The sequence below is a fragment of the Miscanthus floridulus genome, chromosome 6, assembly GCF_019320115.1.
Source record: "Miscanthus floridulus cultivar M001 chromosome 6, ASM1932011v1, whole genome shotgun sequence".
NCBI lineage: Eukaryota > Viridiplantae > Streptophyta > Magnoliopsida > Poales > Poaceae > Miscanthus > Miscanthus floridulus.
In genome coordinates, this window is record NC_089585.1 from 8365159 (window position 1) to 8388064 (window position 22906).

The 22906-nt window shown below is 42.5% G+C and overlaps 1 protein-coding gene and 1 long non-coding RNA gene across 4 annotated transcripts; both read left to right on the plus strand.

Annotated features, from left to right (window-relative positions):
• The first annotated feature begins 8622 nt into the window (after positions 1–8622).
• LOC136461608 (transcription factor MYBS3-like) lies at positions 8623–12969 on the plus strand. The gene is made up of 3 exons (XM_066460889.1): positions 8623–9047; positions 11781–11989; positions 12090–12969. Exons 1-3 carry the CDS (start codon positions 8738–8740, stop codon positions 12657–12659), a joined length of 1089 nt encoding a protein of 362 aa, XP_066316986.1. The 5' UTR covers positions 8623–8737; the 3' UTR covers positions 12660–12969.
• Positions 12970–14090: 1121 nt separating this feature from the next.
• Positions 14091–17158, plus strand: LOC136457560 (uncharacterized). Of its 3 annotated transcripts, none has more exons than XR_010759746.1 (3): positions 14091–15416; positions 15565–16352; positions 16522–17158. It is a non-coding gene; the product is annotated as an uncharacterized lncRNA (long non-coding RNA). The 3 variants fall into 3 exon arrangements; XR_010759745.1 differs by having other exon boundaries at positions 15565–15644; positions 15727–17158; XR_010759747.1 differs by having other exon boundaries at positions 14091–14438; positions 15212–15416; positions 15565–17158.
• Positions 17159–22906: the final 5748 nt, after the last annotated feature.

Here is a 22906-nt window from a genome sequence, read left to right on the forward strand (position 1 = left end):
GGCATCGAGGGTGCTACGTGCATCACGGTTGTGGCCGAGATGTTGATGCACCGAGATTGCGGTGCGCTGCCCATCGCCTTGCGGTGCCTAGTGGACCGATGCGTCCCTAGTGGGGTGCTCCGAGGGGGTACGCTGGCTGGCATCGGGCTCATGTCGCCTGAGACATCAAGCTCTCTGCCTGCTGTGCTGCCACAAGCTCAAGTAGCGTGCGAATTTCGCTGGTGGACCCGGCGATCCTCGGGCATCGCAGCCTCTGGAAGGCCATGAAGCAGGGCCATCGCGGCGGCGATGTTCTGGCTCGCACGAGCAAAGCGGGGAAGGGTTTCATCATCGGCGATGATCCTTTGGTTCACGTCGTGGGCCACGGCGCATGCGTGCCCTCCATCTTCACGGCGCCTGATCTCCTCATCGATCTTCTTGTACTCCCGAACAAGCTGCTATCCGGTTTCATCTATTTCCCGCTTTTGGGCTTCCAGCTGCTCCACCCCTACGTGAGGTGGGGCTGCTACTCCCCCTTTGGCTCCGTCGTTGAGGTTGCCTGCCGGGGTGACCTCCTCCTCGGAGGCGCTTTCGACGTGTCCCTCGGAGGTTTCTTCCATGAAGCATTCTCAGGAGGGATGATGGCTCCCCCTACCGAAGTCAGAACTAGAGTCCAACCCTGGGCCCTTCATGAGGAGGCCATGGAGAGATTCAGTGATGTTTTCGATCATCCCCATGAACTCGCTGTTCGCAGGAAATGCGATCGTGCACTGGGCCACAAGGTGGCTTACGGCCGCTGTGGTGTTGCAGAGACCAAACGGAAACACCATCAAGGTGTGCCGTGTGGAGCATTCCAGGAGAGAGGGTGATGTGGCATGGGGCCTCCCTAGATGGCTGGGGTCCAAGGGAGACGCCTGGCTGGCCCTCAAGCCACTAGGTAGCTGAAGTTGGCGGATGGGGGAGACTGGACGGCCGCGTGGGCCAGTGCCAACTCTCCTCCCAGTGTGACAATGAAGTCCAGGTCACCGAAACAGCATGTGTGCTGCCTAGGACCCAGCTGATTACGTGGTTAGCCATCCGAGGCCTGATTTGGAACGCGCAAAGGCCCCTACCTAGCGCGCCAACTGTCAGTGTTTCGAACAAACACCGGCTAGTAAATTTATAATTGATGCATGTTAGGCCCTGGATGGTACGCTAAAGGACACAAGGTTTATACTGGTTTGGGCTGAATGTCCCTACGTCCAGCCTGTTGCTGCTTGTGTTATTAGCACCGAAAAAAGATTCATAGCAGGGGGTATACAAACGAATGAGAGAGGGACTGGTCTCAAGTCTCTGATGGAATGATCGAAAAGGTTGCCAAGAGCTTAGTCGCTGCTCAGCTGTGTATGAAGTGTCATGTGTGTTCAACTTATTCCGTCAAGAGTCGGTCCCCTTTGTTGGAGGAAGCACACCCCTTTTTATAGATGAAGGGGACGGCTTTACAAGTGAGAGGGAAAGGGTGCGTATGCTACCGAGCCTTGTTGTCCATGTCTACCGAGCCTTGTTGCCCACACCGGCGGGTACCAGATAATGGTAGGCGCCTACAACACTATCGATGTCACTATGGAATGTCAGGGTGGCTACAGAGTACTGCTCCGCGTAGGGTATGGTCTCTGGTACAGTGGTTTTGATTTGCGAGCCTTGCCTTGCCTTTCTCCGCACGTCTTCTGGTTCCTACGAGCCCCGGTCGAAGGGACGCGGAGTCGGAGTCAGAAGTAGAGCCTTGGGCAAGGCCTTCCGATCAGAGAGGGCGTCCGGAGGCTGAAGCGAGTGCTCCGATCAGAGTGGTGGGCCTAAGGGGTCGTCGAGCGGGCACCGCTCCTTTCGGACCACGGCGTGGTGACCGTACATCCATCATTGTAGAGGGCGTGAGTCTCTTCCTAGATCGTAGTGGTTGTCGTATGTCTATGTCAGGTTCCATGTCTGAGGGCTGAAGGCGGCGCCTACAATAATGTTCGGACTCTGCAATGCCGGAATGGTCTAAAGCGCCCATCCCGTCGTACCCTGGCGGTACTTTTCCTGCCACGGTGCAGGGCATGGTCCTTGGTGCCAGCGTTTGACTCGAATGTCATGTCGTACCCTGTGCTCATCCTTATGAAGGAGTAGGGTGTACTTGTAGGGTGAGGCAGAGTCTGCCCTCGGCCGTCGAGCGAGGCGGAAGGTGGCCCTTGGTCGTCGGGTGAGGACAGAGTCTGCCCTCAGCCGTCGAGCGAGGCGGAGCCTAGCCACCAGGGGGCGAACGAGGCAGAGCCTAGCCCTCGATGGTCGAGCGAGGCGGAGCCAGCCCTCGGGGGTCGGGCGAGGCGGAGCCAGCCCTCGGCGGTCAGGCGAGGCGGAACCAGTCTTTCGTCGTTCGGGCAAGAAGCGTAGTAGGCGTTCTTGTCTGACCGGAAGCGTCAACGTTAGATGGTTATTATTTCCACCTCATTGGGTACCCCGGTATTAGGTCCCCGACAAATGGGCTATCTGGTATAGTTCATGTTTCATTCAGAAGTCTCTTTTTAGTTTTTTTTCTTTCAAAATCCAGCATACCTATTATAGGGCCAACAACAGCATTGAAGTTAGTATATACTGCTTGCACTCTATGGTCATTTATCTATCCAAGTATCAGTTTTACAAACATTTATGTCATTAATACGCTAGCTACTTGAGTTTAACATGTTCTTTTGCAATCTAGAGTCATTTTATTCAGAATTCGTACTCATATCTTTGCTTGTGATACAACTACATACTCCGTATCTGCCAAAGAACCACACATTTAGGATCTCTAGGTGTTATTGATATGCCTCCTCATTTACAACAGTAAGAACTAAGTGGCTGGTGCTGAGATTTTTCCTGCCATCTGAAGGGGTAAATTTGTTAAATCTAAATATTTGCTGAATGGGTGTGTGGGTTTACGTTTGTTTGTGAGTGCAGACGTGGGGCGGCCCGAGTGGGGCGGCGCATGGGCGGCCACCTGGAGTTGCCGACGTCGGAGGCGGTTCGGGCGAGGGGCAGGGAAGCTGCTGCGCAACAGATCGTCGGGGGCTTGGCTGAGGTGGCCCGGCACGGGCTACAACAGCATAGGGTGTCCGCCATCATTTTAGTCTTTCAAGAAACTTCTGATCAGTTTTATCAAAAAGAATTTTAGAGGTCATACAATGCATATTTCTCATCATATGTGTTGTTGTATTGTAATTAGTGGAGTTACAATGTAATTGTTGAAAAAGGTTTATTCGGTGAGTATAACATACTTTGTTTTAAGGTTGAGAGATCTTTCAAGACACTGTAGTATTATCTATGTGACAAGCATATATACTCAAGCCTGTGTACAGGATGGTACGGAGATACGACAGAACTTATTCGTAGATTTATTGGCGCACGAAATAAATAGATATCGGAAATTTCTTCCTGCCGATATAAAACATTATCTTAGGCGCATCATGAAAGGGTCTATAAAGTAGAGTTTATAAGCCTGTGGCGCCGCGCTCTCCGTGACCGTTAATTTCACAAACTTTGCTTTTTAGATTAACTGCCACTTTAATGTTGATATTTAATTGTTACAGTATTATTATCTTATCGTAGGATCCGTATGTTTTTAATAAATTATTAGCTATCCTATAGCAACGCACGGATAGTACTACTACTCGCACACACATGTTTAACGACAGCAAAACCAGACGACAAATGTCACCGCTACGAGATTTCTTCTCTGTGTGCAATCAATCCAATCATATCTCAATCACGTTAGTCAGTCGGGGTCCTTTTTAGCCTGCATTACGCAAACGCAAGTAGATACCCAGTTGGACACGTGTACCAGATTTAGTGGAAGATAAGATAAACAAATAAGGCAGCGCGCATGCCTGCACGAGCACGATGATTAGAAATGCAATGCAAGTAGGGATCACATCGATCAGGCCCCATCCATCCGTCCCCTGCACTGCATCCAATAATCCAAAAGATAGGAGGAGATCACGAAAGCGACGTGGACGACGGGGGTGCATGAGGCTGTTGCTTTCCCGCTATGCTAGCTAGGTTCGTTCGTGTGAGTGTGAGTGTGAGTGTGACCTACACGTAGAAGCAACCAACCCCCCCTGACTTTACACGTACAAGCCCCTTGGATCTACAACTCTTCGTTTGCAAGTAACCTCTCACGCACATCTTATTCTTATTACACTAGAAATCCTCCTTTTAGATACCACGAAGGGTTCCCTTTAGATAGCTAGCTGTATCATCGACACTAGTGCAGCAAGGCTTTTTTGCTCCCGGTTGGGAAACCCCTTTAATCCCGGTTTCCCAACCGGGAGCACCAATTCAGGACTAAAGATACCCTCCTTTTAGTCCTGGCTTGACGCCCGGGACTAAAGGGCCTTTAGTCCCGGTTGGAAACACCAACCGGGAGTAAAGGGGGCCTCTAGGCCTGGCCAGGGACCGCCACGGGACAGGACCTTTAGTCCCGGTTGGAAACACCAACCGGGACTAAATGTCCCTCTTTTTTTTTTTTCCCTTTTTCTGGTTTCTATTTTTGGTTTCTTTTTTTATTTAATGATTAGTTTTGATATTAAAATACATTTTCGAATACGCTGCTAATAGTAATATATATGTGTTCTTCGCACGCGTAAGTTTTCGTTCGAACTTTGTACATAAATAACAAACGAATATACGCGTACATGCAAATATATATGTGATGATCATATATATACACACGTTATTTTATGTACATATAATATGTGCATACATATATATAAAAACGAGTATATAAAAATGGAGTGATGGATTCTAATAATTTCCAGTACATAATAAATAAACATATATATCATTGTGCTTTCAGTCTCACCTAGATCTCTAGCCATCAGGTCATGTATATTTGGCCACATTTACTAAAATATGATATGAAATGAGATCCATTAGATACGTAATGAAATATGTTTTCATAATTTATATTTCTAATGTGATACATGCTACTACTTTCTATATAAACTCGATCTAATATAAAATGTTTTTGGCTTAGACGAACAACTGAAAATCTATTATATATTTCAGAACGGAGAGAGTTATCCATATATAGTGGACTAAAACCTTGGACTACATATTTGGCTTTGGCTCTAAATTTGGATGGCTTTGTGTTCTTTTAGACAATAAAAGTGCAGTTGGGTTTTGTGTTGTGCCAAGTCTACCTGCACATTTTCTGCAGACAACCGACTTCTCCAACGTCTCATATATACACTCCCTCTGTTTCAAACCAAATAGCTTTATAAAGTTTAAAATTTGTCACATTCTAAATAATCGTGAAACAATGTCTCCTAATATGAAACATTATTACGGTTGCATGCAAACGAAACATTATTCTTCGAAAAAGGAAAGAAGATGAAAGTACATACGTCTTTTGTCAACATTAATTTGTCTGAAAATTTATAGAAACTTATTTATTATGGGTCGGAGACGGAGGGAGTATAGAGTTAGATTCGACATCGAGACCACTGATGCTAATAAACTCGGTGCGGTGTCACCGGTGTGTACTAACTGATGACTGTGCATGTTGGCTCCTGGACGACCCCACCAGCTCTGATTCCTGACCTACCGCGACATATATACAGATACTGGTGGTCACTGGTCAGGTAGCTACGCAGCAGGATACAGATACAGCAGGTGGTGGAAGGGTTCAGAGAGAAGATCATCATTGCTTGGAAGAAACCGCAAAGGAAGATGCAGAGATGCATGTACTCCTCCGAGTCCGACGTACGTAGCTGCCGGAAAGAGAGAAAAAGATACGTACGTAGCCACGTCGTAGGTGCTAGAATTATTAACCGATGGGATATGTTTGCATCGTCGTCGAACGAATTAAAGTCATCAGGCTGTGAGATACGTCTCAGGCTCTTGTTCGGTGCACGAAAAGCATGTATGCAGATCTGGGCACACACTTGTCATGTTCGCTTGGCTTATAAGCTGTATTTTTTCAGTCAATCAATAATATTTTTCTCTCATAATAAATTAGATAATAGTATTTTCAGCCATGACTTATCCGCAACTCCTGCAGACAGTTGCACATGCATGCCACTATCGTCGAGAGATGGTGGTGTGTACTTGTGTGGTGCATGTGAACGCGAACCACGCGTGTGTGCACATATATATTTCCTGGCTACTTTTCTCTGCCCGTCCTCCTTGTTTGATCTCGACGCATGCATCTTTCAAACAAAAGGCACAGCCAAGCGCAGGCAACGGCGTGGAGTGAATGAACGAAAAGGCCAAATTAAAAGCCCCCAAACCAAAACAAAACTCAAGTGCGTGCATGCATGGCTCTCTTGCCTTGCCTCAACACCGCCGTCACCCCCGTCCACAGCAGGAGATGTCTCCAGTCTCCAGTAGCATGTTCGTTTCGTCATAAATGATCATGAATTATTTACTGATAGTTGATTTAGTATAAAAAAAATATTATTTCAACTTATAATCACGATAGTATACGACCAGGTCCCCACCGGAAGGAACGGGCAAGGAAAAACACCGCCGGACACGTGGAAATCGGCGTGCTCTTTTTTTTCTTTTTCTTTTGCTTGGGCCTTCGGCATCCATCCTCTGCCCGCGTCCCCGCGAGCCCAGCAGGTCAACCAGCGGAGCGCGACGTGTTCGGCTCTGCGGCTGCCCACCGGGCTCGGCTCTCTTATCGCCTTGGAACCGCTAAAGGCCTTTAGCGCCATCCGCTCACGTGGTGCGGTGGTGCCGCCCTCGTGATCCAGAGGTGCCCATGCCCAGAATACCCCCGCCCCTGTCTCTGTCTGCACTCTGCATCTGCACGGCTGGAGGCGCTGCCGGATGACGGGTCACACAGCCCGGTAGAAGTTTGGCTTCCATGTTGGGATAAATCCCCATAAGATATCATGATCATCTATGTTGTCGTTTTGGGTTGGGATACGATGGCCCCGTTCGTTTCGCTGAAAAAGCAAGACGAAAAACTGTTTTAGCTGATTTATTGTGAGAGAAAAACACTCATCCGACTAAAAAAACAAGCTGAAAAATATGGATTATAAGAGAAGTGAACATGGCCGATGAGTTTACAGGGTGTGTTTGTTTACTTGACCAGAATCAGAGACAAGCTCCGTCGGTGCGTGCAACCGACGTGTTTGTTTGTCTAGACCGGCATGGAACCTAGGCTATACGGTAATCAACTTTTGTTTTGTTTGTTTACCTACTACTGAATTTCGTTTCTTGCGGGCTCGGCCATGCGCCGGCTCTCTCAGGCAACGTGTAGTTGTTTCCTAGTTCTTTTGTTGGATGGACCCCCATATAAACCAGGCAAATAAACACCATTTCCTATCAGCTATCACTGCAAACGAACGCAACAGATTGCAACTTATAGTCTGACCAACTCCTATTCTGGTTGGATTCGTTCGAACATGTCATCCACGTTCAGACAAACAAACACGCTCATAGTTTCTAGTTGATGACTTGGACAATGTGTATAAACGTGCAGTTGTTCATACGTCAGTGACGTTGAATATGGTACCTTTGTCTCCTTTCACTCGTATTTATTTTTAGGGCCAACATTTTTCTTAGGAATTCATGCTCTGTACTCGCTCCTCGTAAATAGTTAAACTAAATCAACTTCTAGAGTTATTATAAGTTAAACTGATTTAACTTTAACTAATAAATGTATAAAAACACTAATATTTATGACACTAAATTAATATCACTTGATATATCATAAAAAATATTTTTATAATGTACTTATTTGGTGTTATAGATGTTGTTATCCTTTCCTATTAAATTGGTCAACTTTAAGATAATTTGACATAGGGTGATTCTAGGAGTTAATCTATTTTGAGATGGAATGAGAATTATTTTTTCCTTGAGAATGGTTAATACACCACTATCACTTTTTTTTAAACATGGAACACACAAACACTCATATACATATATATGTATACTCACCCCTATATAACACACGTACACTCATCGACGCACGTACATAAGCAACCCAACAAACTATGCTGGAAGACAGATCTCAGAATTAATGAAGTTATTATTATAGGCCCCGTTCGCTTGTCTTAAATTTGGCTTGTTCGGCTTGTTTTTTCAGCCGGAACAGTGTTTTTCTCTCACAACAATTCAGCCGGAACAGTGTTTTTCAGCCAGTTTCAGCCAAAGTTCAGACCAGCGAACGGGGCCATAGAGGTCTTGCGGTCGATGGACACATCATCTATCACTTAATTCTGATTCAATAATACCCATGTAGTCAGTGAACAAATAGAAATACATAAGTCTGAGATGTATCCTTCTGGTTGAGTCAGAGATGTGATGATTTCGTGCTTCTGAAATTAAGTACACAAGGCAATAATTTGCTTCACCAAAACCTCCTATAGAGTAGTCGTTTTCTTTTTCCCGACACATACTGATATCTTTTTTGCAAGAATTTTACACCAATACAAAATCCCATAGGAATCATTCCGAAATTGATGGGACTTAAAGCGACGATTACAAATAAACATCGCGAAGAGAAATAGGAATAGTTGAGTGGTTGCGTTTTGTCGGAGTTTACCGCCACCCGTAACTGAAGGTGGTGTGCTTTTTCGTCATTTCGTCTCGCCATGTTCTTTTAAATACATATCGCACTCCCAAAAATATCGTCAAGAGAGAGCAACCCAGAGCACACGCCGTCGCATTTGGAACGCTCGCTGCTCGTCGCACGTACGAAGTCCACGCGTCCGCGCGCGTTGCACGTACGTGAGCCTCCCCGCCGGAGACGATGACGCGGCGGTGCTCGCACTGCAGCAACAACGGCCACAACTCGCGCACCTGCCCCGCCCGCTCCGGCGGCGGCGGGGTGAGGCTATTTGGCGTGCGGCTCACAACGGCGCCGGCGCCGGCGGCGATGAAGAAGAGCGCCAGCATGAGCTGCATCGCGTCCTCGCTCGGGGGCGGGTCCGGGGGCTCGTCGCCGCCGGCGGGAGGAGTGGGTGGTGGCAGGGGAGGAGGAGACGGCGGGGCCGGCTACGTTTCCGATGATCCCGGGCACGCATCCTGCTCGACGAATGGCCGCGTCGAGCGCAAGAAAGGTGAGGCTTTTTTCGACATCGATCCATTCCTTTGGTTTGCTGATGCCAAGATTTTCGGAAGCGCTTCTCATCTCTCAAATGCGCTCCTCCTCGATAAATTGCGGCCATGTCCGACGGTGAAACTGCGAAAGCTGTCTCTTTGCTCGCTAATTGTACTTCATTTTGTATCTGTTTGCTTATGTTGCACTCGTAGCGTTCTATGTGCATGTGCCTGCTGCATCATGGAGCACGCCGGGCGGTTGGTACTTAGTATCAGTACATTTTGTTCTGAGTCAAGAGAAGAAAGATCCCATTTTTTCTGTCAATCGGCAGCCTCCACTGCCTGAAATTCTGCGGGGGTAATTTGCATGGCATGTTTAATGTTTTTTTATCTCCTTTTCAGTTTTCTCCCTTTGTTCCATAGAATCACAGGCAACTAAAATGGCAACGCTGAACATAATGACAAAACCAGAGCTACTATAGTGTCCTTTCGAGTATTGAGATCAAAGAGTGGTAGGCCCCCCTGCTCCATTTGAGAAGCAATCAAAATTTCCGTAGGAAACTAAATTTTTTAAAAAAAACTATTCACACTTGATATCAGTATTTTTGGACACATGCTATAGGAATAGCGTTCCCTTTTACTACTTTATCTGCTACTCACTCAAATATTTGGCGCTATTATTGTTGGGGATGGACTGATGGAGCCTTCAGGAACCGTCCAGAATGGCCGACACAAATCAAATCAGCTAAATATCTTTTCCCACCTGATTAAGTTACATTGACATGTGCATCACAATACCTTCATAGATCACATCCCACGAGAGAGTCAGTGGTTGGCCACGACTACAGAGTCCCACAAAAGTGTCCCCTTCATGTCTCTTTCACCTTTAATTTATTATTTTAATCATCTGATCCTAAAAGAATCTAGGCATATAAAACTCCCAGTTGTTTTGACCAGTCCTAAGCGTGCACACTATGTTTCTTTAATGTATCTGTGTTGGTAGGGATATGTTATTTAATCAGTGATTGTCCAATACAGTACATTATTGGCACTTGGCTTTAAAGGGACTGTAGGAACCAAACAACTTCATGGTTTGCTTACAGGTTAAGGTAGAGTATATAGTATCACTAGCTTTTTCTTACAGACGATGGTATTGGTGTTGAATCAGCTGCGCTAATGGTTATGAGGTGAATAAGTTATACTGCTGTGAGTTTGAGATAATTCCATGTTGCAAGAGAGAGCAAAACCTTCAAAATAATTCCCTTGTATGAGATAATTCCATGCAAAGCTTAACAGTTATGACTTTGCTAACTGAATGGTTTATCATGCTTAATCTGCCGTAGAGCTTGACAGTTTTGACTTTGCTAACTGAATGGTTTATCATGCTTGCTGGACTATCCTATTTCCGATGCTTTTAAATTTGGAAGGTCTTAAACCATGTGCATCAAGTTCAAGTGGTCTCTCGTACACTTTATGCTAAAAATGTGTGTTGGCCAAGTTGCCATGAAGGTACCTAGAGCAAGATAATATTTAGCACATTATCATTTGTACTATGGTTTTGAACATAGGGGATGCACACACAGATGAAACAATTCATTTTGTATGGAAACAATATTATGCATTGATTGGAGTTTCTGCTTCACATCTTATCTCGTCAGTAGACAATATCTGACTACCTCTTCCGAGTCTTGTGTTCTTTTTCGTCTCATGTAACAAATAAGCATATGGAAATCTTATCATCCTCCACCAAGGGCCTGTCTTGCCTTGCTTAGAAATGTAAGCTTAAATGTTATAAGTTAGGATCCCTTCTTCTCCGTAATAGTTCTGAGCCACTTTCGCTATTTGATGACTTCTTAAACTCAGCGCATCATAGTATTGCTACAGCTGTTTGCCTGTGCTTCCAATTGAAATAACTTAACTTTGGGATCAGCATATATTTCTTCTTGTCATGTTTCTCCTAACCAGAATTTGAGTATAGATAGCTTGCGAAATAAATTAGCTGGTGGGTCTAGTTGTTCAAAGCTTGTTTGTCATGGCCTTTTTACCTTTTTTCTAGGCAGTTAAGTTAGGCATATTCAATGTTCCATTATGTAAATGTTCTTACCTTTTCTTGAAAACTATTTTTAAGGCCGTCTGTTGCATGTGAGTTTGGCATTCTCTGAAACTCTCTTGTTTAGGTGTCTCCACATTTTGATTCGAAAAAATGCAGATGGGGACAAAGCCTATTTGCCTTTTTTCATGTGAATTAGCAGGAGAACCACCTTTCATTTTATTTTCTCGAACACGCAGGAGCCACCTTTCATTTATATTAAGTAGAAGTTATACATATCATTTTGCCAGTCCAGTAGAGCAGGAATGGAACTGCGGATAATGGCTTGTTTGGTTCGTACCCTGGCCTGGAGTGCTCTAGCTAGGCAGGTCCATACGACCCCAAGTGTCCAAAATCGGATGCCTGGGCCAGCCACCTTCTCCAGTCTTCAAAACAAACATACCCAACAATGGGATTATAAGTTTGCTTTTCTTTGACCTTTATGGGACTATTCTTGTGGTCGTGTGGTTCTGGGGTGGTCTTGCGCCTAAGAGTGGAATCTTGCACGAATGAACTTTAGATTCATGCTAGCCAAATTCCAAGGGAACAACTGTCTTCTCTGAAATGAATATATTTTGGAGAAATGTGTTATTGTGTATTTTTTCCCTCTATAGTTATTTGGTGTGCGCATCACCACTTTAAAGGGACTATTTTTGTGCTTCAGGTACACCTTGGACTGAAGAAGAGCATAGAATGTTTCTGATGGGTCTTCAGAAGCTTGGTAAGGGAGACTGGCGCGGAATATCTCGAAACTTTGTTGTTTCCAGGACCCCAACTCAAGTGGCAAGCCATGCTCAAAAGTACTTTATTAGACAGACAAACTCATCAAGACGGAAGAGGCGGTCAAGCTTGTTTGACATGGTTGCAGAAATGGTATGCTTTCTCTTTTCTTGTAATAATCTAATGTTGGAGCTGGTCTATATTCACTATGCGCTTTCATTCTAATCTTTGTGCTGCCCTCATCAATCTGCAGCCAATGGACGAGTCTCTAGCTGCTGTGGAACAAATTACTATCCAAAATACTCAAGATGAAGCTACAAGTTCAAATCAATTGCCGGCCTTACATCTTGGGCATCAGAAGGAAGCAGAGTTTGCTAAGCAATTGCCAACTTTTCAGCTAAGGCAGCATGAGGAATCTGAATATGCAGAACCTTCATTGACACTACCAGATTTGGAGATGCACTCCAGTGTACCATTCAGTACCATAGCTGTTCCGACGGTGCCAGCATTCTACCCTGCGTTTGTCCCCCTTCCACTAACTCTTTGGCCTCCAAGTGTTGCCCATGTGGAGGAAGCAGGCACAACCCATGAAATCCTAAAACCAACTCCTTTGAATGGTAAGGAGGCGATTAAGGCAGATGATGTTGTTGGTATGTCTAAACTCAGCATTGGTGAGGCCAGTTCTGGCTCCATGGAACCCACAGCTCTTTCCCTTCAGCTTATTGAATCGATGGATACAAGGGAGTCAACTTTTCATGTGAGCTCACCAATGAATAGACCTGAACTAAGCAAGAGAAACAGCAGTCCAATTCATGCCGTTTGAGGAAGCATGGAACAGGACCGAATATGGCTGCTGCTGCTGATTTCTTGTGAGAGAATAACATTGTTCCTTCGCTAAAAAGTACTGTTTAGTGCTGAAGAACAGGGCACAAGTCTTACAGATTATACTATTGGTCCCAATACCCCAGAATGTGCTCATGTACTTCTGTAACAACTAAGTTATTCTGTTTCCAGCTTATGTTCCTTGTCATCGACAAATGTAGAGATACATATGTCAAGGAAAATATCGCACCATCAATGTCAGACTGAACTGGTTCCTGTTGGGATGCTATATGCACCTTCCTTTTCTGATTCATCATCATCCATGCTTGGAAAAATTTTGATGTGTAAATTTGACATGTAGATGCTAGAATTAGGCACGTTACGTTCCAACTACATATTTACAAACAAGTTTATTATTGTTACCATAAAACATCATCAGATGTCTTTAAACTTTAAGGCCCTGTTTGGATCCATGGGCTAATGTTGAGGGAGTGGTCTTGGGTGTAGAGGAGTTTCCAATCAATTTTTTAGGATCAAGGGATGATAATTTGAGTAGGTAGTGGGTCCTCAGGGTGAGACGGGCTGCATTTTAGTGATTTTTCAGCCCTTGCAAGGACATCTACTGACTCTCTGTGTTGATGTAACAAAGTGGGAAATTAACTCAAACTTGAACCCTACTGGTTTAGCTAACCCTTCCCCATGCATGGTCTTAGTTTGTTAGTTATGAGCTTCATATTTTTGCACGGAGGCCTGCTGACAATCTCACCATTATGATACAACTTATGGCCGTTTGAAATTTTGAACTGCATCGAGTACACAAACAGCACTGAGCAGTCATTCTTGTCTTGTAGTGATCAACATCTGTATCCTTATTCTTTAGGAAGCTGAGCCTAGCTCAGTTGAAGGTGCAGATGTACCCTCTCATTGTCTAGGCGAATTTAGATGTCTATTTTCTTCTTAATATAAAATCAACTAGTTCCTTGTAGGTTGGTCTAGTGTTTTTTTTAATCCTTATTCCATAATCAACTGACTTCATTTTTTGAGACCAATACCGTGATATTGGCATCTTAGGAGCCTAAGACATCTGAAATGCAGAAAAGCAGCTATCAGCCTTTTATTAGTCAGCACCTGAACTACAGACAATTCTGCAAAATGTGCACTTTCATCTTAGATGCCTGTAAATGCTTGGAAATTAATGGAAGGAGGGTGTGAGTTAGTTTACACAATCATCTTAGCAACCTATTTACAAAATGTAAAATTGTCTGCAGCGACTATCTACATAGGATGCCCAATGAAGGCCACTTGTCTTGTTTGCCCTCCTGCCGCTTCATGTTCACCTACTGATAGGCTTGGTTCTGGTTCTTACATGTTTGTGTTATCAACGAACATCTTGGTACTGGTGCACTAAGGACAATAGCTGGTGATTTTTTTCAGATGTCACAGGTCATTCGATTAGTTCCAGTCATTTGACAGTGTGCGTATTGAAACAAAAGTTCTTATTTCCAGGTAGCCATGTCCTGTTCTTCATGGCTGCTGCTATCTATTTGCTGGTCACTGCAGACCAGAGCACAGTCTCAATGTTAGAAATGAGGGCATAGGATTTTTTTTCTCGAACACGTGTCATTTCATTAATAGATAGAAAACAATCCGATTACATGCCAAAAATGAGGGCATCAGATTACCAGGCACAATTCTACAGAAGATATGTTGACAGTAACATACTACCAGCATGACAAATTATATCGCTGCACCTGGAGTGGTGGACTTCCCAATCATTTAAGTATGTGAGGGCTGACACAAAGCCAGTTTTATAGTTTTATACATCTATATATAATTATTAACAGAATCAAAATGTTTTCATCTTTTATTATCAGTACTCCATGCTTAGTCCTGAGCAATTTTATAGGATACACATCTTGAAAAAAACATAAATATTTGGCACATTTTCTAGTACTAGTTGACTTTAATTTAAAATAGTAGAATTTCCATGGAAGATTATTAATGGTTCATCATCTAAATTCTATGGATCATATTAAAAAGCAGTTGAAACAACAAAATGAACATGTTATAAATCATTATCAAGTGTGATTGACTTTTGGAGGATGCGCTGACATTTTGAGGCTAGAGTAATAAGGCCCCGTTCGGCTTGCTGAAACTTGGTTAACTTGGCTGAAAACACTGTTCTGACTGAATTGTTGTGAGAGAAAAATACTGTTCCGGCTGAAAAAACAAGCTGAATAGTGCGGATTATAAGGTAAGCCGAACGGAGCCTAAAAATGCAGTTCATCTCTCCTGAACTCGTGGTTTGCATATTTGACTGTTTCTTTCGCATGTCTTGTATACTATTCTTCTGAAGTTGAAGAAGAAACTGTTCAGCCAATCATGATGCTAACAGAGCTGCTGACTTTAGGGTCAATATATTGTCGTTGCGACGTTGCTGCTGCTGTGAACATATCAGTTCCATCAAACAAACATTCCTGTAGTCTATTGCAGTGTATATATGTGTTACCTGTATAAATCTTTCTCCTGACGAGTTGACCTTGCTTATTTCAGGCGAATGACGAGTTGACCTTGCTTATTTTGGGCGAATGCATGACGAGTTGACATACTCCACTAACAGTGCATAAACTGCATCGCATATGAAACTGACATATGTAGAATTACTCATTTTTTTTCATTAAAAAACTTTTTATTTATACACAGAGAGCGACGTCAATGGAACAGATGGTACGTACCGGCCCATCTGAATCTGATGGAGGTATGAAACCAAACCACCCTTCTCCAGTGCACTTAATTTATTGCTCGGTTGAAATAAAAACACTCATTTCATTTCCTTAAACCAATCTCTAACTAACAGAAAGAAAATCAAGTATAATTCATGCATCTTTCTACTTCACGTGGTGCAGGTGATGGATGGGCTGATGACCGGTGGAAATGATCCGGCTGCTAGACGAGCGCACTGGTTCAGCAAAGAAGTATTAGAAAGGTAACCATTGTCAACCTCGCGATCAATGCAAGATACTCTATTAATTGCAAATGCAAGACATTGAGATGTTTTCTGCCAATAGTATTACTCACCAGCTCAAAGTAAGAAGCTAGCTGTCTAGCTGATGCTGAAATCGCCAGGCCAAGCAAAAATATGTCTCGAGTCGGTCGACGGTATCAGGATCACGATTCGGTTTGATCTGAAATCTCAGGATATCCAGTACGTGACGAGGGAAGAATTATCCCAAATCGTCCCAGAATATGACTCCTGAATTGAGTCCGTCAATGCAGGATCGGCGCAAGATTACACTGTCGTACATTAGTGTGACGGAGTCAAACGCCCGTGTCAAACAAGCAAGTTAAGCTCTGCATCTCAATTCTGAATGCTCCATCGATCGGTGTCACCCGCGATTTCTTCTGGATGCTCCATCGATCGGTGTCACCCGCGATTTCTTGGACACCTATCTCATGAGATCTTGAGATTGATTGATCATTCCTAACTCTGATCTCGGTCAGGATCGCATTGAGTTTCTAATCCTCCCGGTCACAGTTTTCTATTTGTGCAGAAATCGTCGAGTTCATCTTCAGCCTCAACTTCCTCAGTAGCCGATGTCTTTTTCCATGGAACAATTGAAGCAACAGATACGTCAAAATGAGCTAGCTCAATCTGTTCAACACGTACATTGAGATTTGAGAGAGAAAGAACGATGTACGTAATTTCTGACTAGTTGATTGGTTCAAACTTCAAATAAACATGTCAACAAAGTAAAGATCCAACAAGCTAGTCAAGTCATTGTCGCAGTTGTGGAAGTAATTAATCCTAGCCTAATATAATGAGCTCACAGTGACTGATCTATCTCTCTGGGCGGTCATCTCAGCGCATGCATGCAAATCCAGGCGGATCTTTGGTGTTGGTCAAGCCCTCCAGACCTCAGCGAATCTCTCAAATGACGACACGTGATGGCTAAGCACATGTCGCAAATAATCCAACAAGGTTTCTTAATACGCAACGCTTGACGAAAACCTCGGCTTAGTAGAATACCTGGCAAGCGGTGGACCCAAATGTTAGTGACATAACAGAACTTTTGTTTTTTTTATTAACTTATTTTCTCTCTTTACAATTTATAATTATATTTTGGCTTATGAACAAAATTCTCATGATTCGTGGCCTTAACGCCTCTGTTCTGAAGTGTAAGTCGTTTTAGCTTTGTCTTTAAGTTAAATTTGTGTAACTTTTTTTTACGAACAGACGTAGACGCTCAACACGCACGCACAGTCACTCCTATGAACACACGTACACAAATCCTACCCCTATGAGCACCTCCGAAAGACTATGCTGGCATATCTCGAGATTGACAAAGTCATTACAGGCGCATCGCTATCGACGGGAACGTCGCCTACCACTGAAAGCACAACGCCGTTAAATCCTTTGACCAAAGTTTATATACAAAAATATATTAACATCTACGTAGCAAATAAATACACTATCAATATATACGTCATGACGTATCTAATGAGTCTAGTGATGTTGTAGATATTTACGTTTTTTTCTATAAACTTGTCAAAACTAAAAAAATTAAGTTAGGATAAATCTATAATGACCTATAATTTGAAACTGACGAGTATTTCCTTAGGAGTTTTTATTAGGATGCGATGACCTTAATCTAGAAGCTAAGTCAGTCATAGCTGTTTCTATGTATGGTCCACATCGGCCAATTATTGTACGTGTTTCTATGTCATGGTGCCCGGTCGTTGGTTCACATCCTGCAAGATCCTGCCAAGAGATCGCAGCCAAGAGATCTTGGAAGATCACCTGGGACAGTGTACCTTGCCGGACTGAGGAGCCAACTTCTTCCAGAACGTGTGCCTCAAAGCGCAATGTACCCCTTCGGTTCGTAATTTTGTATATTTCCTCTGGTTAATTATTAGACGTTAGTTGGAGATTATGAAAAAAGGGTCCAAAACTATATATATATATACTATAAACATGGAACCAATTATTTAATGGTCTTTAGACAAGATTCAAAACCCTAGTAAAATTATAACTCCGAGTAGTGTTCACGGTCATGAAATTAGCATTTAGTACATCAACCCGAACTCTTATGGACCTGTTTGGTATAACTTATAAGCTGCTTATAGCCAGAATAAGTTTTTTTTTGAGATGAAAGAAGAATTATATTAAATTATAGCTGAGTACATCATCACGTTACAAGTACTCTGGAATACACTACGTATATCCAGAAACTGATCATCTAAATTGTACCCACGCTTTGTTTAGCTCTAAATCTCAACTCCAAACCTGCACGATGATTCATATGGATGACCGCACAGGCAAACACTTGGCAAAAGACCTGAGAACATAGGCCTAATGAATGATGGCCAACATTCCTACACGAGAAGTGGAGAAACTTATTCTTTCTTGTGTCTTCTTTTTTTCCTGCCACCGAAGAATAAGGAAGACTGATCTGAAACTTATTCTCCCTATTCCTTCATCGTGGTCAGATCCAACCAAAAAACGGAGAAGAGACCAGAGAAAATTATTCTATGGCGGCACATGATCTCCGCCTTGATGTCGCCGTCCGAAAAACCAAGTCTCCATGTCGTAAAGCTGAGGAAGTTGCTAACACCGATATTGCCCTCATCTTCAACAGAGCCGCCGTAGAGAAAACGAATCCACCCTACCCCTCGCCGTCGCCGGGGAGGAAGAGGAGGAGATAAATCCCCAATATCAAAAAAAAACTTGGCATGTTACTCTATTTGATTGGATTCATAAATACTTTTCATGACCGCTAAATAAAACCATAAAAATATATGTTTATTATTGTTTTTTTGGTAATGTTATAGGCATATACTTAAAAATTAAGTTTAGGCATTACTTTGGATTATCGAAAGTAATGGCAAAAGTGGGTAATTATATAAATATAAATTTATAGTGTTATTTACATTATCTTTCATAATGCCAAAGGTGGTGAAAGCTCCTAATGGCTAGAGGGGGGTGAATAGCCTATAAAATTTCTACGAACAACACTTAAAGCCGATAGGTTAGACAATTAAATAGTGAAGCGAGTTTTACGCTAGCTAACTAAAAATGCAAGCCACCTGTCCATAATTCTAGTTTCAATGTCACACACAAGGCTAGGTCAATACCACTAAGTTAGTGAGCTCTCAAAGACTAACTAAAAAACCTGGCTAACCACTAACAAGACACAAGCTAGCTCTTAAAACTAGTTACACTAAAGAGCTTAGCTACACTAGGAAAGTAAGTACATGAGAGGTAGTGAGCTTTATACTGTCGCGGCAAGCGATGATCAATCAATCATAAGAAATTCCAGAGACAATGATGACACTATGATTTTTCTCCAAGGTTCACTTGCTTGCCGGCAATTTAGTCCCAGTTGTAGCGATACACCCACTTGGAGGTTCACGCGCTAATAGGCGTCACACGCCTAACCCGTAATCGGGTGCCGCACAACCAACATAAGATGGGAATCCACAAGCTACGAGCAATCCACTAGAGTACCTTTTGACTCTCCTGTCAGGAAAGGTCAAGAACCCCTCACAATCACCATGATCGGAGCCAGAGACAATCACCTTCCTCCGCTCGACGATCCTCACCGCACTAGGCCGTCTACGTGGCGGCAACCACATAGAGTAACAAGCAAAATCCGCTAGCAAAACACAATCACCAAGTGCCTCTAGATGCAATCACTCAAAGCAATGCACTTAGATGCTCTCCAATCTCACCAAATGATGAATCAATCAAGTAGGAGTGGATGGAGAGGAGTAGTTTCAGCTCTAAGGAATGAAAGTATGTCAAAGTGACAAGAGAGGGCGCCCAAGGCCGGCCCTTTCACTTAAATAGACAACCCATGAGCTCATAGCCGTTAGGCCACTGTTGACATTTCTTAGCATCATTCTTGACTAAGTTGTCATCCCTAGCATGATGCCAGAAATGCGTTGTTGGTAATTATAAATGATACTTGAAAACTTAGAGAATATATATATATATATATATATATATATATATATATATATATATATATATATCCGCAAGCGCACAGATAATATACCATTATAGCATTTTACCTGAGAGTATGCCAAGTATCGTTATTTATATTTTATCCACAGGGCGGAGCTATGGAGTTGTGTTGGCATAGAGATATTGACAAATATATATACTTATGATAAAACCACTCTCATGCTATGGCAGGGGTAAGTCAAATGATAAATGAATAATAAGTGTAAGGTAATAATAGTATTTCAGAAATAGAAATAGAGACTCAGAATATAGTACGGCTAAACAGGAGATTGGTTAAGAGTAAAAGATTCCTAAGTCATTCCTTATTTACTAAGTATTATACAAGCACACTCTGGATCTATAGCATAACTAACTTTGGATCTATGCATAAGGAACATTACTAAAGAAGATCAAGAACATAGCTTGTCTCCCTTCGCAAGCGCGTTCTACTTGCTCTACAAACAGGGGAGTGGACTACAAAGGACTCAACGAGGGTGTCACATCCGTGATCTACCACATGATGCAGAGTGCATAATGCATCTGCAGGCAAACAATATCTAAGCACCATGCTTACATAGTGTTGACCACTTAACTCACTCGAGTACTGAGCTAAGAGCTTTGCGAACATATGTATAAATTCATCATCAATCATAACTATATCAAGTATATAACTAGAGCAAACTAGGAACATAATAAATAGCAACATAATATTGAAGTAGCATAAGTCATAAATTTAGAGATACAATGGCTATACCAGTCTCTAGACGGCAAATCTAGAATCCTAAGCAACTGACCCACACTCTACTTGAACCTTGCTAGCTAGCATATACTAGAAACTTAAAGATTTGGAGCTCTATTCTCTTCTTTCTAGAAACCCTAATTTTTGGTCTGATATTGACTTATGGCAGCGTGCTCTGGAGGGGGGAAGGGGCTGGTTACATAGGTCAGAATGTCAATCCTAAGCCCTCGGATCAAACTGACTTGAAAGAATAGCGTAGATGCAATCCTTAAGGTGGTGGAGAATCGACGTACGAAGGAGGGACTGCCAGGTGGGGACAGGGGGGTGGGCTGGCCTAGTAGGTGGGGCTGGCCAGCCCCACATGTTAGTATCTCGACCTCCGCTTTGGTGTGGTGTCTTCCCGAGTCTTCTGGAACCTTCTGGGGTAGTTTTCGCTATGGATTAGCGTGTTTTTATTTGACGATTTGATCCCTCTTGACAGTTTTCTAGATAAACCCTTCCAAAAACACAGATTCCCCAAAACTTGTGAAAATTGTTAGTTTAAACCCCTAAATCTATGTTGGTGATCCTATTTATACATTTATTCAAGTTAAGTTGACAGTTTATGATGGATGATAACTACCGTCAACAAACTCCCCCAAGCTAAACCTTTGCTCGTCCCTGAGTAAAGCTAATCTTAACAATAAATCAGGAGTTACATCAATATTTTCACTCCTCAAAAGTACATATGCGTTCAATCAAGAATTCTCCTCCGGATTAAAATTCATCGATCTGACTTTCAAACTTACCCATATTTCCTTTAACCATGGGGCCATTGAGCTTTCACTTGGATCTTGAACAATTGAAAGACAAAACAATCAAGTCAAGCACTATGCCTCAAGTTCTTTGCTCAACTATTGTTTCAGAGTTTTTTTATAAATTTTCAAAATAAAACTCAGAGATTCTATTGTATGACACTCTCAAGTCTCTCTTATATGTGTGGTATTTGTGGATCCTCACCAAGGCAATAAATGATGATATGCCTTTCTTTTCCTATTACTAAGGTTTATCTGGAGCTCATAGGAATGGAAATTGCATGAAAAAGCATACTTGTAATACATATATTATAAAGCCAAACCTCGGATCCAAAGAGAGTTTGGTCACACAATCAAATCAAGATATGCATGTGTGGAATATGGTGGATATATGGTGGCTAGCCTAATTCTATTATGCTCCTTGAAAACATATCTCTCATTTGACTTGGAATCATCTTTGCAAGAAAACATGGACTATCTTATTCATCTCAATTTTTTTAGGTGAGCATCTAAGTACCCATGGTTTTAATACTTCAAACACTTGTCCATTTTTTCCAATATTTTTCTTTTCTCTCTCTTTTTTATGAATAATTTTTGCATAGCCCATGCCTCTTTTCTACAATAAAATATTTGAGAGATAACAACAGAACTTGAGTCATTTATGTGGTGGAAACCTATGAAGCATATTTTTTGTGTTTTCTCCCAGTGTAGGAGTAAAATATTTTTAGGTGGATCTAGATGAAAAGCATGTTTTTGTGCCTATCCCCAGTGTAGGAATAGTGCATATATGGGTGGTGTGTATGTGATCTTGATTTTAAGAGTATGACAAACCTCTCATAAGGCATCAACAAAGCTTGACTAAACTCAATGCAAAACAAGTAGCATATAAGTAGAAGTTTTTCCTAGCCCAGATAACAAGTTTTTCCTCTCAACAAGGCCATTTGATTGTGGAGTGTACTTGGCCAAGAATTGATGTCTAATTTCCAAACTCATCACATAACTCATCAATTCTAGTATTCTTGAACTCACTACCATTGTCACTTCTAACTCTCTTGATGGTTGTTTTAAACTCATTGTAATGCCCTTGACAAATGATTTGAGTGTTGCAAACACATCACTCTTGTCCACTAGAAAGAATACCCAAGTGTATCTTGTATAGTCATCGACTATCATAAAGCCATATTTGTTTCCACCTGATGCTAGTGTATTGTGTTGGCCCAAACAAATCCATATGCAATAACTCAAAGCTTTACTAGTGCTCATCATGCTTTTCTTAGGATGGGTGTTTCCAATTTGTTTGCTGGCTTGACAAGAGCTACAAAGCTTATCCTTCACAAACACAACATCTTTCAAGCCTCTAACCAAGTCATGCTTAACCAATCTATTCAATTGTTTCATTCTAGCATGACCAAGCCTTCTATGCCATAACCAACCCATACTAGACTTAGTGAACAAGCATGTTGATAATTGAGCTTCAATAGCATTGAAATCAACCAAGTATAGATTCTCATATCTAAAGCCTTTGAAGATCAAGTTAGAGCCATCTACACTTATGATCTCTACATCATCTATCCCAAATATGCATTTGAATCTAAGATCACACAATTGAACCATGGATAGTTAATTGAAGTTCAAGCTCTCAACTAGCAACACATTGAAAATGATCATTATGGCAGAATCGCCCGAAAATAGCATACTTCCGAAGGCGCTTG

Excerpts from the sequence above, each read along its gene's own strand:
- LOC136461608 (XM_066460889.1), top strand. The coding sequence starts at position 8,738 with ATGACGCGGCGGTGCTCGCACTGCAGCAACAACGGCCACAACTCGCGC. Across the intron at positions 9,048-11,780 it reads CCGCGTCGAGCGCAAGAAAG|GTACACCTTGGACTGAAGAA; the intron begins GTGAGGCTTTTT and ends TTTGTGCTTCAG. Across the intron at positions 11,990-12,089 it reads TTGACATGGTTGCAGAAATG|CCAATGGACGAGTCTCTAGC; the intron begins GTATGCTTTCTC and ends ATCAATCTGCAG.